This window comes from Mobula birostris, chromosome 2 (genome assembly GCF_030028105.1).
Source record: "Mobula birostris isolate sMobBir1 chromosome 2, sMobBir1.hap1, whole genome shotgun sequence".
In the NCBI taxonomy this organism is placed as follows: domain Eukaryota; kingdom Metazoa; phylum Chordata; class Chondrichthyes; order Myliobatiformes; family Myliobatidae; genus Mobula; species Mobula birostris.
In genome coordinates this window covers 240,388,164-240,404,908 of record NC_092371.1, presented here as the reverse complement: position 1 = coordinate 240,404,908, position 16,745 = coordinate 240,388,164, and the positions used below count along the sequence as shown (strand labels likewise).

The window sequence follows — 16,745 nt, the reverse complement described above, 5'->3', positions numbered from 1 at the left end:
CAAAGACAACTTGGCAACGTACCTTAGAGGCAAAACTGAGGACTCTGAACTACACCTGAGGCACAACAGAGAAAATGGCCAAGGACAGAGATGGAGGACACCAGTGTAAAGGGTAGTAACTACTAACTATGAATTAACATGACCGTTAGACACAGTTGGAATTTTGTCAACATTTGAGAATATGTTATGGAAGAAAGACAATAATTAGATAACAATTAATTACAAAATACTTTTATTTTCAGAGTTCATTCTTGTCACCTTTCGCCCTGGGTTGGGCTGAACAGAACAAACATTACAATAAGATGTAACAAAGGTTATACCATACAAAGAAGATCTGGTGTAGCCTTGCAACAAAAATCTTCTACTTCAAAGAGGAAGAGACCATGCATCACCTGTACTGGTTCCATAACATGTGGCAGTCTAGAGAATTTTCAATTCTCAATAACCTACCATATATTTAAAGAAAATACTTAAAAGATATCAGGTCAACCAGCATTGATTAGTCAAAACAGACTAACATTTTAGCTGCAAGACTCATTCTTTTTTCAGTTTCCAAATTGTATAATTTTAATCCATTTTTACATAAATGCAATGTCATTTCAATAAATTATTGTAATATTGATTTGATTAAGCATAATTAAGTTGAAGAGCAAGTGATTTCAAGTAAAATATTTCCACACTGCTTTAACTTCTCATTAGGTGCAACATAATTTGTGACCACTGTTGTGAACATTGCTCAAAATAAGAATCAAACTTCTCTTGCATGAGATTTAATTATTTTAATAGTTCATTTACTAGGCAGTTTAAAGAAAAACTCCAGCTGAAGTATTTCTGGCAATAAGCCGTTCTTTTAAATGAGCATCCACACCAAGCATGTCAAAACTATGAATTCACAAATGAATTTTTTTTCAAACGGAAAAAGCACTTACAAGTTTAATTTTCCACTTAGTAGATCAAAGGAAAAAATAAACATCTTCAAACTCAAAAAGGTACTGGTCCCCTCAGGAAACTGTCAAAAGCAAAAGGGGTTTTGCGGCAGGCCAAAAATCTTCCAATTTAAAATGTCTATGTGATAGCTTTGAGCAGACTTTACATGAAATCGTCAGAGTCATAACCACAATCCTACAGAAAAAGGAAAATCAGAAATTATTTTGTTTACTGAGGTTATTTTCAATGCCAGTTTCACAAGCTCATGTGGGAGAAATGGGAGGAAGAAATACTTGGAGAAGAAGATGACAAGGAAATACAACCGGTTCCTGGCATCAAAATCTGGATCATGTTGGTGGCAAGTGGATTTTAAGCCCATTATTTGAATAATAGGATGTAATGACACTTACTCTTATCTAGGAAAGGGTATGCTGACATTGGAGAGGGCTGAAAAGAGATTCATGAAAATGATTCTGGGATTGAAAGGCTTGTCATATTAGGAGCGTTTGATGGCCCTGGGCATCTATTCACTGGAATGATAGTGGGGGATCCAAGACCAGAGGACAAAGCCTCAGAATAGAGGCTTTTAGAACAGAGATGAGGAGGAATTTCTCCAGTCAGAAAGTGGTGAACCTGGGGATTTCTTTGCCAAGTCATTGAGTATGTTTAAGGGAGAGGTTGATAGATTTGTGATTAGTCAGGCCATGAAGGGATATGGGAAGAAGGCAGGAGATTGGGGCCAAGAGGGTAAATGGATCAGCCATGACACCATGATGAAATAAATGGCAGCGCAGACTCGATGGGCAAATGGCTTAATTTTGCTCCTATACCTTATATACAGAGAAATGCTGAAACCTACATATGTATCTGGAATTTGTAATTGCAGCACCATTTCAGCATTAATAGTTAAAAGGACAAATGCTCATTAAATAATTCAGGAATGGCAATGGGAAAGGCAAAACGACTTAATAACAAAAGGAGAAATCCTAAACAATTTTTAATCGTCAAAGACTGCAATCACATCTCACTACCTATAAAATTTTAAGCATCTTCATGATTCTTTCCAAATCATTCTACTCAAGAGATTCTTGTGCAAACTCTAGGCTGTTTTTTTCAAGACTGACTGCATTTGAGTGGAGGTATTTTCAGGTGAGACTGCAAAGTCAGTCTGACCTTTAAATGGACCCAAAAGATCCCATTAGGTAATTTAAAAAAAATTGAACTCCCCATTGCAACCCTAACAACACGCCACTCGTTCATGAAGTGCCATGTCCTACGACATGCGTGATCTATGACCATGATTGCTCTTGGCAAACTTTTCTACAGAAGTGGTTTGCCATTGCCTTCTGGGCAGTGTCTTTACCCGATGGGTGACACCAGACATTGTCAATACTCTTCAGAGATTGTCTCCCTGGTGTCAGTGGTCACATAACCAGGACTTGTGATATACACCAGCTGCTGATACGACCATCCACCTACACCCATGGCTTCATGTGACCCTGATCGGGAGTGGGGGGGGGGGGGGGGACTAAGCAGGTGCTATTCCTTGCCCAAGGGTGACCTGCAGTCTAGCAGAGGGAAGAAGTGCCTTACATCTCCTTTGGTAGAGATGTATCTCCACCCTGCCAGCCTCAATAACACTTATCTCTGACTCATATGATTTTCTGATTATTTGCATTGCTGTTTGTAGGGCCGTACTCCAAATACACGTTATTAGGGACGCTACAGAGCGTTCACTTGCTTTAAAAAAAATACACACAGGCTGCCACATACTATTTAAAAAAAGGCTATTTTATCTGCTGCAAATCTGATTTTCTGAGGTCATGAAAAAAATACTGGACCAAATAGATTGAGTGAACTTTGCCTTTTCTCCTTGGAGCGGCAGAGAATGAAAGGGGGCTGATAGAGCTGTTTACGATGATGAGAGACATTGATCATGTGGATAGCCAGAGGCTTTTCCCCAGGGCTGAAATGGCTAACTCAAGGGGGTATAGTTTTAAGGTGCATGGAAGTGGGTACAAGGGAGATGTCAGAAGTAAGTTTTTTATACAGAGAACAGTGGGTGTGCAGAATGCACTGTCAGCAATGGTGGTAGAGACGGATACAATAGGGTCTTTTAAGAGACTCTTAGACAAGTAGAGAAATAGAGGGCTATGCGGTAAGAGAAATTCTAGGTAGTTTCTAGAGTAGGTTACATGGTCGGCACAACATTGTGGGCCAAAGGGCCTATATTATGCTGTAGATTTCTATGTTTCAAATCATTCCAACAATTAGTTCTCTGTGGAATAGCTGACTGGTGGTAATGTGTGAGTCACCTCATTCCCAACTTTCATTCCAGTGCACAGCAATGCAGAAATCAGGGAGGAGTTTGATCTGCATCTGAGCTTCCATTTCCACCACTGGACTCAGCATCAGGTCCAGTGGTTCAACAGAGATGTAGTGAACTAGGACCGATGCATTTCGAATCTGGCCCTTCAATTTTAAATATACTGAAATCTCATTAACTTGTGTAGGTATTTCTGCCATTTTACTTATCTTTAAAGTTTTGAATAAGTTTTAGAATAAAGATGTTTTACAAATTTAATATTTTAAAATTACTTCAACATTTTCAATACTTTTGGGTATCTCTGACTAGGGACAACAGAAAACATCTTTTACTGCAGGGGCTTCTCAGGATCCAGCTTAGCGAACAACTTTATAAATGAATTTTTATAGGAAATTCATTCAATTTGACTAAATAAAATTATTTTTGGGCTGTCATTTGACACCGTAACCTTTAACATCTAATTACTTTTACTTACCTGATTGCTACTCATGTTTTCAGATTTCATAAGACTAGAATAGCACCTAAGGAGTTAATACAAACATATTATTTTTTCTGTTTTAAGTTAGGAAGAAATCAAGCATCACAAAATTTACTTATAATTCTCCTGTCAAATATCCTTGTTTTATAACTTTAATATATTGTTCTGTATTTATTGAATCCAATAGAAATAAAGTGTTATTTTCCCCATGTGATCTTAATTGTGATGATACACTAATACTTTCATTTCCAGTTAGTTCAAACTAATTATTGATCTACTCTTTAAAAATCCTATCACAGCTATTTGGATGGTCTGCAATATATCCATAATTCTGAATTATTTTCTTGCGCTTCTTAACATTATTCATGCAGATTCTAGTTTCAGCACTATTCTAGCTCTAAACAATCATGTCCATTTTGATTCTTTCTTGAAAAAGATACAAACTTGTTCAAAATGTCAAACACGAGAACCTACACTCTGTTCGCAAGAGAAAGCAGGATCTCCCAAGCAGCCACCCATTTCAATTCTATTTCCCATTCCGACCTCTCAGTAGATGGCTTCCTCTACTGCCACGATGAGGCCACATTCAGGTTGGAGGGGCAACACCTTACATTTCATCTGGGTAGCCTCCAACCTGATGTTATGACCACTTGATTTCTCGAACTTCCAGTAATTACTCACTCCCCACTTCACCATTCCATTCTCCATTTCCCTTTCTCACCTCATCTCCTTACCTACCCTTTATCTCCCTCTGGTGCTCCTCCCTTTCTTCCTTGGTCTTTACCCTCTCCTATCAGATTCTCCCTCCTTCAGCCCTTTATCTCTTTCATAAATCTACTTCCTAGCTCTTTACTTCACCCTCCCCCCTTCTCAGTTTCATTGTACTTTTTTCCTCCCCTCCCCACTTTCTTACCCTGACTTCTCTCCTTCCTTTCCAGTCCTGATGAAGGGTCTTGACCTGAAACATTGATTGTTTATTGATTTCCATAGATGCTACCTGGCCTTCTGAAGTCCTCTAGCATTTTGTGTTGTTTATTCAAAATGTAGCCACTTTTCTATTGTTGTATCTGCCATATTGTGTGGGCACGTGGCCAAGTGGTTAAGGCATTCGACTAGCGACCCGAAGGTCGTGAGTTCAAGCCCCAGCCGAGGCACCGCGTTTTGTCCTGGAGCAAGGCACTTAACTACACAGTGCTCTGCAATGACACCAGTGCCAAGCTGTATCAGCCCTTGCCCTTCCCTTGGACAACATCGGTGTCGTGGAGAGGGGAGACTTGCAGCATGGGCAACTGCCGGTCTTCCATACACCCTTGCCCAGGCCTGCGCCCTGGAGAGTGAAGACTTTCCAAGTACAGATCCATGGTCTCGCAAGACTAACGGATGCCTTAATAATCTGCCATATTACAGTTTCCAATACATTTTCAATTTTACTGAATGATGGCTGCATTCCCATACACACCTCATAATAATGGCACTTTAAAGTTTACAATATTAAAAAATTCTGCATCATTCTTTCTGTATAACTTCTCTTTTCCCCACCTTGTTTTCTTTTCTTTATATTGGTTTAAATCTTCCACCAATCATTTCCTAGCTACAATACTAGACCCACTATTTCCCAGGTAATTTCACTGCCTCAGCCAATAAGTTATCCCAAACCAATGCTAATTTGATGAATGTAATGGCTGAATCTCTCAAATACAGTTACATAAAGACAATACAAGCTCTTGCCCACTATGCCTATACAAACCTAAGTTCTTCCATTTCTTTTCTTCTCTTTATTTCTTCTTTTTCCTTTCGTTTCATTTCTTGAATTTGCGCTTTTCTCTCATTCTGCTCTTCACGATCTCTGGATTCCTTCTCAGCTGCCAAATCTGGAAATCGTTCACTTCTGGTTTTCTCCAACCGGTTTAAAATTTCATTTATCTTTTTCTCCACTGCAATTACCTTCACCTAGATATAATAAAAATGAGTTGCACAAATGATTAAAAATAAGTACTCACTTGAACATAGGAACAAGACATTCAACTCCACCATTCAATTGATTTTTTTAAACATCATTTTCCTGAACATATCCCATGATTCCTTAGCACCCATAAAAACTTAATATCTTAAATATACTCAAATCACTTTAAAACAGCAATCATACTTAGTCAATAAGCCAGTCCCCATTTGAGGATAATTGGTGGAGAGGATCAGAAAATATAAATTCCTTGATGTTATTATTTTGGAGAACCTTTCCTGGGCCCAGCATGTAAGTGCAATTATGAAGAAAACATGGCAGCACCTCTACTTCTTTAGGAGCTTGTAGCGATTCCCCATGACATCTAAAACTTTGATAGATATGCAGTGAAGCACTGACTAGCTGCATCATAGCCTGGTATGGAAACACCGATGCTCTCGAATGGAAATTTCTACAGAAAGTAGTGGATACGGTCCAGTGTAACACGGGTAAAGTCCTCCCCCTCCATGAGCACATCCACACGAAATGCTGTCGCAAGAAAGTGGCATCCATCAGCAGGGACTCTCGCCACCCATGCTGCCATCAGGAAGAAGGTACAAGAGCCTCAGAACTCACAGCACTAGGTTTAGGAACAGTTACTACCCCTCAGCCATCAGGTTCTTGAACAGAGGGGATACCTTCACTCCACTTGCCCCATCACCAAAATGTCCCACATGTAATGGACTCAATTTCAAGGACAGTTTCATCTAATGTTTGATATTTAGTGCTTATTTATATTATCATTTCTTTTTGTATTGTACATTTTGTTGTCTTCTGCATTTTGGTTGATTGCACTAGTTGTGTGGTCTTTCATTGATTCTGTTAGTTACTATTCTATAGATTTTGAGTATACCCAAATGAATCTCTGGGCTGTATATGGTGATATATGTACTGTGATAATAAATTTACTTCAAACTTTGACACTCAGTTTACTTCTTTTTTAAAAATAATCAACAATAATTTAAATAATTAAGCAGTCAAGCAGGGCTTCTGCATTAGTTCCTATCGATTCAGTGTCATACTTACATCCTTTTGCTTGTGAAATCCTATTTGTCCCACGTCCATGTCACCAGTCTTCTTTAGATTGGACCATGGAGTGTACACAACATTTATATTATTCATTTTGCATCCTAGTAAAACAAAATTATGATTGATACATGCAAAATATGGAGAAATAATGCTTCATTTTTTATGTATTATGTTGAAATCTCTGTGATCAGCTTAATCAGGTCAGTGATTCAGAACAAGTTAGTCTTTGATCAAGAGGTTCACTTCCTTGCAGCTGCTATTACTGTACGTACAGATTAATTTCTCCAAGCAAACCACAACCTTATTGTGGTTTGCAGGCTTGTGTGCCTTATTCTTACAAGTGGATCAAGTGCTACACCTGTCCTTACACCTCCTCCCTCACTATCATTCAGGGTCCCAAACAATCCTTCCAGGTGAGGCAACACTTCACCTGTGAGTCTCTTAGGGTCGTCTACTGTGTCTGGTGCTCCCAATGTGGTCTCCTGTATATCGGTGAGACCCGATGGAGACAGGGAGACTGCTTCACCGAGCACACACACACACTGCCAACAAACCTGTCCATGCTACGACACCCATTCCAAAATGTGAAAGATTTTTTTGCTTTGTCAAGAAAGCAACCCATTTAATCATTACCTTGAATGCTATTGGCTTTAACTAGCTGAGCACAATCAATTAGTACTTCCTTTGGAATGGAATCAATTACTTGACCCTAAGACACAAAAATAAAATATTTTAGCATTTTGTTTTTCATTGCTCAAAATATTTACTGTAACATTACTAAGTCAGCATTGAATAAAATTATCTTCTGATGGGTTGAGCCTTTAGATGAATATCAAAGACAAACACATTATATACAGTATTTACCAGAATGAACAAAGCAGTTAAAATGATTACTTTAAAAAGTTTTTAATAATGCATAATCTATATATTATAGAAACACTGAATTTATGTAATAGGCATTCTACGTTCTTACTTTCTAAATCTACCCTTCTTGCTACAGAACAACTCCAGCTGGAGATTGCTCCATATATTTTAACCATTCTTGGATAGTAAGAAGCCGTTTGTTTGACTACAAGCTTTGAAACAGGAGCTCCCAACCTGGGGTACACAGACCCCTCAGTTAATAGGAGGGAGTCGATGGCATAATAAAGGTTGGGAACCCCTGCTTTGAAAGCAAATGTCAACAGATATTAAAATTGTTAACGATCATACTGATAAGGGGTGGGAGTGGGCAATTAAGATATATTAGAAGAGGCTGGTAAATTATCTATCCCAGGTTGTGAAGGCTCAGGCTGTGGAATTATTTAAATAGGGGGCAGATATATTTTTGAAAGATCAGGAATTTGAGGGAATCAGCACACAAGGAGTTTAAGTAGACAAGTCAGCCACAATTATGATCATACTAGATAACGTGTATGAGGTCATGTTCTCTACACACAGCTGCCATCAGGAAGGTACAGGAGTCTCAGGACTCACCCCACCAGGTTCAGGAACAGTTACTACCCCACAACCATTAGGCTCCTGAACCAGTGAGGATAACTTCACTAACCTTATCACTGAACTGATTCCACAAACTATGGACTCACTTTCACGGACTTTTACAAGTCATGTAATCCATATTATGTATTACTTATCTATTATATTGTTTTTCTTTTTATATTGACACAAATTATTGTCTTGCACATTAGTTGTTTGCCCAGCTTGTGCAGTTTTACACTGATTGTATTGTTTCTTTGTATTTACTGAATGTCCGCTACTAAATGAAGCTCGGGTAGTATATGGTGACATATATATGTATTCTGATAAAAGGAGTGTTTAATGTTTAGCATCGATTCAGTGAGTGAAGGTTATTTTTGTATTGGATCTCTTTATGACTCTAGAATTAAAATCAATTCCACCTCCCCACGTTGCAAAATCAACCACGTAATTATAGACCTGAAACCAAATCTCAAGCTGCAGTGTTGCCTGTTTACAGCTGTCCAGGAGAATGGCGTCGGTGCTGCCCCCTAGTGCTCACTCAGCAGAATACAAGCCATAGTGTTCAACTGCAGATTTCTGCAACTTTCATTAATTCAGGGTCTTGGACTATGTTTTTTTATGTGACTGCATTTTACTGATTTTATATGTGCTTGCTATCTTAAATGTGCTTTGTGCACCCTGGAGTAATGCTGTTTCGTTTGGCTGAATGTCAAAGAAACTTGAACTTGAACTTTCTGATTTTCTATCTATGCAGTCCATCTTTCACACTGAGTTAGTTTCTAAAAATATAAAACAAAATAAAATTCAGACCCTAAAGCTGAAATTCATACACCACAATGATACTGATCATGTGATAAGTGAACAATCAAATCTGAATATCAGAACACCCCTAAAATATTCTGCCAAATAATTTTAAAACCTATTAAAAGTTACTATAAAGTAGTATTCTGTTCTGACTATACCTTGTATAATCGAAGATATACATGAGCTGAAGATAATTTATCTACATGGAACCTAAAAAGAGACAAGAAATTCAGGATATACAGTAATAATTAAAACAAGTACATTTGCAGATTTGAGTCACAAATATGAAAATCAGCATCAGGTTTATATGATTGCAATAGGTTTAGATAATTTATATAACATGTTATATAATGGCATGTTATGAAGTTTGTTTTGCAGTAGCAGTATATTGCAATACATAATATATTTAATTTATAGTTCTTATTAAATAAATAGTGCAACAAGAGAGCAAGGAAAAAAGACAAAAAATGAAAATCGAAGGATTGAATCAGCAGTAGCAAAGTATTGTAATGGGAGGGATGTTTAAAACATGTGAAATCTAAATGGAAATAAGCAAAGCTACAACAAAACCAAAGTCACTGTACTATACCAAACATCTTCTGGCCATCCATACTTGATTAGATCCTCATCTAAATTAAAAAAACAGAATCACACAAGTTGTAGAAATGAAATATTTAAAACAGTCACTTGTTGAGCATCTAGTTGATTCAATCTAATTTCTTAAATATTCTTTAAATGTTATGGATAAATATTTTGAGAGTTGCCAGTCACTGCTGGACACAGAAGTGCACACAGAAACAAGCTCCTTGTGCCAAACACAATCCCAAATTAAACTGATCTTCTGCATGTATATGATTCGTATTGCTACATTCCTTCCATATACAGATGTCCAGTAGTTTTTGCCTCACAATCTTATAAACTTCTATTAGGTTTCTCTCAGCCTCCAACACTGCAGAGAAAACAACGCAAGTTTCTCCAACCTCTCCAGGTGAATCTCTAAATTCTAAAATAATTCATCACACACCTTGTCAATAGACAACGATGTTTAGTCCTCACTTAATCTGAGACAAAAGTCCACAAAGCTTCTCAAAATGCAGCTGATGATTTATATAAGCAAATAAAAAAATGTCTGTATGAAGGGTCTTCAGTTTTCATGTATAAAATCGGCATTATTGTATCAAGTATCAAATTATGTCTAAATGTCAGTAGAAAATAACCACCAGCACAATACTTAAATGAAACTGAATGTCAATGCTCGATATATCACTTAGACATTGTTTTGACATAAGCAGCACAGTACCATAACAGGAGGATTAGGCAGATTAATGGTTTGGCAGCCTAGATGGGCCAAAGGGCCTATTTCTGTGCTGTCGTGTTCTATGACTCTACGAGGAGCGTAATGATGTCAAACTAAACAAGAAGGAAGGCAAGCACAGATGGGCTGCCCAAAAAGGGCAGCAGATATAAACACAGAAAATTTCAAATTCAAGACAGACTTTCTACACGTAACAGTTCTAACCAATGAGATACCTCTCTAAAGTACTTATTCAACTTGACCACAATCTACTTTTCTATGGCTCTATGACAAATCTGAGCTACTGGCTTATCTTAATCCTACATCAAACATTAAAACCTACCAGCTTCTGTGTAATGTAATATTTTCTTACACTCTAATCAATGTTCCTTTACTCTGCAATCTTTGATTGTACTCCAACTTAAAAATATACTCTCTAAGATAGTGTGATAAAGTTAGTACTCTTTAACCGTTAAGGGGGAAGAAAGTAGCCACTTACTTTCATATTTATCTTTTCCCATATATATCGTGTAAGGTGAAGAAGCAACTGCAACAAATTAGAAATATTTAAATTTGTCAATTTACAGAGTAATAGTTGAAAAGTAGATATTTTGCAATAAAAGGAAAAAGGCCATACCAATTACAGAAGATACTGATATTGTGTATTTAATAAGTAGAAGCCAAAGTCCAGTTTATTGCCAAATGCACAAGTACACCATTGTACAGGTGCAATGAAAACTTTCTTGCAGCAGCATCACAGGCACGTAGTCTGTGTTTTCCAGTATCTCATGCACAGTTGCCCACTAACCAATGTGACTTATAGATTAGAAATAGCAAATTGAGGCCCAGACATATTTTGGGTAGAGTTAAGTTCTTTTAATTCAATCTGAAGAAATACATGTAGCCTCTGATTATTGTATCCTCACAGATAAGGTACCCCATGCAAGGCTTATTGAGAAAGTAAGGAGGCATGGGATCCAAGGGGACATTGCTTTGTGGATCCAGAACTGGCTTGCCCACAGAAGGCAAAAAGTGGTTCTAACCGGGTCATATTCTGCATGGAGGTCAGTCACCAGCGGTGTGTCTCAGGGATCTGTTCTGGGACCCTTACTCTTTGTGATTTTTTTTTTATAAACGACCTGGATAAGGAAATGGAGGGATGAGTTAGTAAGTTTGCTGATGACACAAAGGATGGAGGTGTTGTGGATAGTGTGGAGGGCTGTCAGAGGTAACATGGGACATTGACAGGATGCAAAACAGCTTTGTGCGTCGAAGGGCCTGTATTATGCCTTAGGTTTTCTATGTTTCTTCTTTCTGCAGCTTTTTCCGAACCTGTGAAGAAGCAACTCCATACCAGATAGTGAGGCGGTCAATTAGAATGCTCTCCATGGAAACTTCTGAGTGTCTTTAGTGACATACCTAGTCTCCTCAAACTCCTAATGAAGTTTGAAGCTGCATCAATATGTGGGCCCAGGACAGATCCTGAGGTATTGACACCCAAGTCGGGTGGGGAGGATCCTTCAATGATGCTACTGGCTCTTTTCCGACACCTTTCAATATACATGTCCTCGATGGTGGGCAGGCTGGTGCCGGTGGAGCGCTGGGCAGTTCTGACTACCCATTGCAGAGCCCTCCTGTCTGCCAGAGTTTGGTCTCTGTACCAAGCAGTAATGCAGCTCGTCAGGATGCCCTCTACTGTGTATCTGCAGAATGGTATAAATATGTATATATGTGCAAAGTCCAGCTGTCTTCAGCCTCAGAAAGTAAAGTCATTGGTGAGCTTTCCTGATTGCATATAATCTGTTCTGGGACCATGAGAGGTTCTGAGAGATACAACTCAATTGAGCACAAAAACAGCAGTTCATTGCCTTAAAATATTTTAACTACTCCTCAGTACTGTTTAATTGGACATTTATGACAGATTCAATCCCTCATCCTTGATCTGACATCAATAAGATATGGATCATCTTCAACTCAGTATCACCTTCTGGCTGTAACCCACTATTCCTTGTTATCATGACTTACAGCTTCCATAACTTTCCTAGTAGAGAATACCAAAGATTCATTACTCACTGAGTGAAGACTTCTTAAAAAAACACTTTAACTCAGGGACTGTCTGGTCATGATTGGAGACTGTAATCTAAGGTATTAGACAATTAAGCCAGGAGAGATATCAGCTTTGCATCTACCCTATCGTGCCCCGTAAGAAACTTGTACATTTCAATTCAATCAACCCACACACATACACCCTTTCCTCAACCCAACAGTAGGAGGCCTAGTCTATTAACAGCCTCATATAATGAGCCCACCATTTCAGCAATCAACTGGTGAACCTTTGTGACTCCTGTTAATGACAGGTACAGAGTAGCACCATGAGTCTCTACAAATGGTATGTGACAACTCCACTCTTGTTCTCTATGCCTACTGAAATAAAAGCCAACAAACATGTAGCAATCACTCAAAATCAAACCAGAACCACTCAGAAACTAAACGTAGGCGGGGGGGGGGGGGGTTGATATTGTAGGATCTGCTATCTATCCAATAAAGTTGTAAAGTCAAAGAATACATTCCATCCTTTATCAAGAAACCAGGAAAACAATCTTGTAATGACAAAAACTAATGAAACTAAAACAATATAACCAGTCAACCTATTTGAACATGCTTAAACCAAGAGTTCATAAACGTGTTTGAGGGTATTTAAGTGCTCAGCACAGAAGATACCACTCCTGGCCCACTCCCCATCTCTACCTAAACTAGAATGAACTAAAGTCAAAGCATGAATATGTAACTAAACTCTTTGCTTCTACCACACCCCCAACCATAATAAAAGCACAACACCAAAGACAATACAGATAGAAAACAGATACATGGCTCCTATAAAACAACTTGTATTCCTGATTGTTTGCTTACTTTCAGTGCATTGTGTACAGGGATACCAATAGCTTTCAACATTTAACGTACTCAGCTTTCCTATTTTTCAAACTCAAGAGACTGCAAACGCTGCGTTCTGAAGCAAGAAATAAATCGCTGGAGAAGCTCAGTAGATCGAGCTACAGTTGTGGACAGAAAGAATTGTCAGCTGGTTTTGGTCAAGACCCTGTAGCAGGACTGAAGGCAAGTGGTATAATGACATGAGGAGGGTTGAGACAGGGCTCAGTAGGTGACAGGTGAAACTTTAATCCCTGGTTTGCTTATCCCTTCCCAACTACTTCTTACCCACACCCAGCCATGGCACATAGGAAGTTCCTATACCTAACTGCCATCCAGGGCCTTAAAAATACACACAGAATAATCACAGAAAAATACAGCACTGTAACAAGTCCTTTAGCCCATCAGGTACATGTGGAACTATTTAAACTGTCTACGCCATCAAACTGCACTGGGACCATAGCCCTACCATACATGTACCTATCCAAACTTCCGTTAGAAGTTGAAATGAGGCAAGGATTCACATGAACCTCGTCTAATGCATTTGATGTAGCACAGAACTTAGAACATAGAAATTTACAGCACATTACAGGCCCTTTGGCCCACAATGTTATGCCAACCATGTAACCTACTCTAGAAACTGCCTAGAATATCCCTAGCACATAGCCCTGTATTTTTCTAAGCTCCATATATCTGTTCCCTCCACAGATGCTGCAGGACCCAGTGAGTTTCTCCTGGCTTAGTATCATTGTCCAATTTTGATAACAGGCAAGGAAAAACTGGCTTCAAAAGGAGGGACCAGGATTTTTCGGGGCACTTATAAAGTATAGCAGCGTACTGGTTAGCACAATGCTTTACAGTGCATTCTCCACCGCATGAGATTCCTCCAGGTGCTCCAGCCACCACCCCCACCAACAGTCCAAAGACGCACTAGTTGGTATGTTCATTGATCCTTGTATATCGCCCGGTGATTAGACTAGGATTAATATCAAGGGATTGCTGGGCCAGTTCTGCGTTGTATCTCAATAAATAAATAAATGCCTGGCAGCTTTGAAGTGAAGTAGCACTTGGTAACAATTAGCCACCAGGGTCTAGGTTACAACATTTATTGACTAACCAGTAATAACTATTTGAAGTATTCAAAAACTTATAAAAATTATAAAGTACCAAATATTACCAGTTCACTTCAAATCTAACTTCCCAAATTTCCCTCGGGATCAATAAAGTATGACTATGATTAATATTTGACTTCCTATATACACAAATTAAAAACAATAAAACCACTTTGCCCAAATGCAAGGAGATGAAGAAAGATTCAATTCCAGTTACTGTAACTACAACCAGAATTAGGCCCATTACTTACAATGGTTTAGGTAAAGTTTTATTGATTAACCATTTACAAGTATTCAAAAGTTTGGTGAGGGCTAACTTGGGAGTATTGTGTGCAGTTTTGGTCACCTACCTTCAGGAAAGATGTAAACAAGGCTGAAAGAGTGCAAAGAAAATTTACAAGGATGTTACCAGGTCTAGAGGACCTGAGTTATGAGGAAAGGTTAAATAGGTCAGGACTTTATTAGATTAGATTCAACTTTATTGTCATTGTGCCGAGTACAGATACAAAACCAATGAAATGCAGTTAGCATCTAACCAGAAATGCAAAGAATAGTGTAATTTACAAAATAACTGCAAATATAAAGTGCGTGCTACAGCACACAAATATAAAAGTACTGAGACAGTACAATATGGGTGCAATATTGCTTAGCGCTGTGATGAGAGGTTCAGCAGTGTCACAGCCTCAGGGAAGAAGCTCTTCCCGTGGCTGCTGGTGCAGGAGTGGAGGCTCCTGTAGCGTCTACCGATGGGAGGAGAGTAAAAAGTCCATGGTTAGGGTGAAATGCATCCTTGATAATGCTTTTCGCCCTGCCCAGGCAGCATTTATGGTAGATGTTCTCAATGGTGGGCAACTGGATGCCGATAATCCGCTGGGCAGTTTTCACCACACGCTGGAGAGCTTTGTGGTCCAATACGAGACAATTGCCATACCACACTGAGATGCAGTTGGTGAGTATGCTCTCAATGGTACAGCGGTAAAAGTCCGTCAGTATCCTGGGACAGAGGTGAGCTTTCTTGATGATCCGCAGGAAATAAAGGCGCTGTTGCGCCATTTGGATCAGGATGGAGGAGTTCAGGGACCAGGTGAGATCCTTGAAAATGTGGACACCAAGGAACTTGAAGCTTGATACACGCTCCACTACAGCTCCGTTGATGTAGATGGAGACGTGAGTGTGGCTCTCAGCATGCCTGAAGCTTGGAGCGCAGAAGATGGAGAGGAAATTTGAAACAGGTAAATAAAATTATGAGGGGTATAGATAGTAAAAGCAAGCAGGCTTTTTCCAGAAGTTGGATGGGACTACAACTAGAGGTCATGGATCAAAGAGAAATGATGAAAAGTTTAAGGGGAATATGAGGAGAAACTTCTTCACTCGGGGCTGTGAGAGTGTGGAATGAGCTGCCAGTGCTAGTGGTGCATGCAAACTCAATTTCAACATATAAGAGAAATTTGGATAGGTACATGGATGGAAGGGGTATGGATAGTAATGATCCAAGTGCAGGTTGATGGGAGTAGGCAGTTTAAATGTTTCGGCATAGACTTAATGGGCCAAAGTGCTTATTTCTATCCTCTACTTTTCTATAACTCCATTACAAGAATAAGAGAATCAGTAGAACCACTCCTCAAACGCAAGATGAAGGAAGAATCGTTTCCAGTTACTATAACTACAGCCAATACTAGGCCCACAGTTTAAATGACAAAATTTATTGATTAACCAGTAACAAGTATTCAACTGTTTGCAAAGATTTAAATGTACCACGTCCTACCACTTTACTCCGAGTCTAATCATTTGACTTCCCACGTACACAACTGAAACGACTTTGCGCAAGATTAACATTCAATTTCAGTAACTACAACACCAGGCCTCTTAGTTACCATGGCCAGGGTTACAGTATTTATTGATTAACCAGCTGTTTCTTATTTGAATATTTGCGATGTTTGAAGTAGTAAATATATTCAAAAGTTAAAACGTACCCAGTCCTACGTCTTTACTCCGAGTCTAATCATTTGACTCCGCACACACACAGAAATGAGAAATTAAAGGCAATAAAACGATATTGTGCAAGGAAATGAAGACTCTATTCCATTTACTGCAACGACAACCAGCACTAGGCCGTGATTAGCCCCCCGAGCTCCTACTTGCCATTGGGGCTAATCAACGTCTGAAACGTTTCTGTCAAGTAATGAGTGAGGTTGCGGGCGGGTGCTGGCCGTGCCGACACCATCGAGTACTCACCATTACTGGTGAAATAATAAACCATTTCCACAGCAGACAACAGCAGCGGTGATTCCAGACGCCGAGAGTCCGGGACGGTGAGGGAGACCCACGTGATCACCGCGGGGCGCCCTGGGACTTGTAGGAATACCAAG

General features: G+C 39.1%; 1 protein-coding gene across 2 annotated transcripts; it reads right to left on the bottom strand.

Moving 5' to 3' along the window:
* Window positions 1–215: 215 nt before the first annotated feature.
* Window positions 216–16,717, bottom strand: ccdc25 (coiled-coil domain containing 25). Of its 2 annotated transcripts, XM_072251641.1 has the most exons (9): window positions 16,612–16,717; window positions 10,836–10,883; window positions 9,632–9,671; window positions 9,201–9,252; window positions 7,393–7,468; window positions 6,757–6,860; window positions 5,479–5,681; window positions 3,729–3,774; window positions 216–1,122 (listed from the first exon to the last, which is right to left on the bottom strand). In XM_072251641.1, the coding sequence occupies exons 1-9, from the start codon at window positions 16,634–16,636 to the stop codon at window positions 1,090–1,092; spliced, it is 627 nt and encodes a 208-aa protein (XP_072107742.1). In that variant the 5' UTR covers window positions 16,637–16,717; the 3' UTR covers window positions 216–1,089. The 2 variants fall into 2 exon arrangements, with proteins under 2 accessions (XP_072107742.1, XP_072107743.1); XM_072251642.1 differs by lacking the exon at window positions 10,836–10,883 and having other exon boundaries at window positions 16,612–16,716.
* Between the last annotated feature and the right edge of the window lie 28 nt (window positions 16,718–16,745).

What these genes read in the sequence shown, in the direction of transcription:
- ccdc25 (XM_072251641.1), bottom strand. Translation starts at nt 16,636, where the DNA reads ATGGTTTATTATTTCACCAGTAATG. An exon ending in AAAGAAATGGAAGAACTTAG is followed by an intron (nt 3,775 to 5,478) that starts GTTTGTATAGGC and finishes TTAACTCCTTAG; the next exon opens with GTGCTATTCTAGTCTTATGA. An exon ending in AAAACATGAGTAGCAATCAG is followed by an intron (nt 1,123 to 3,728) that starts GTAAGTAAAAGT and finishes CTTTTTCTGTAG; the next exon opens with GATTGTGGTTATGACTCTGA.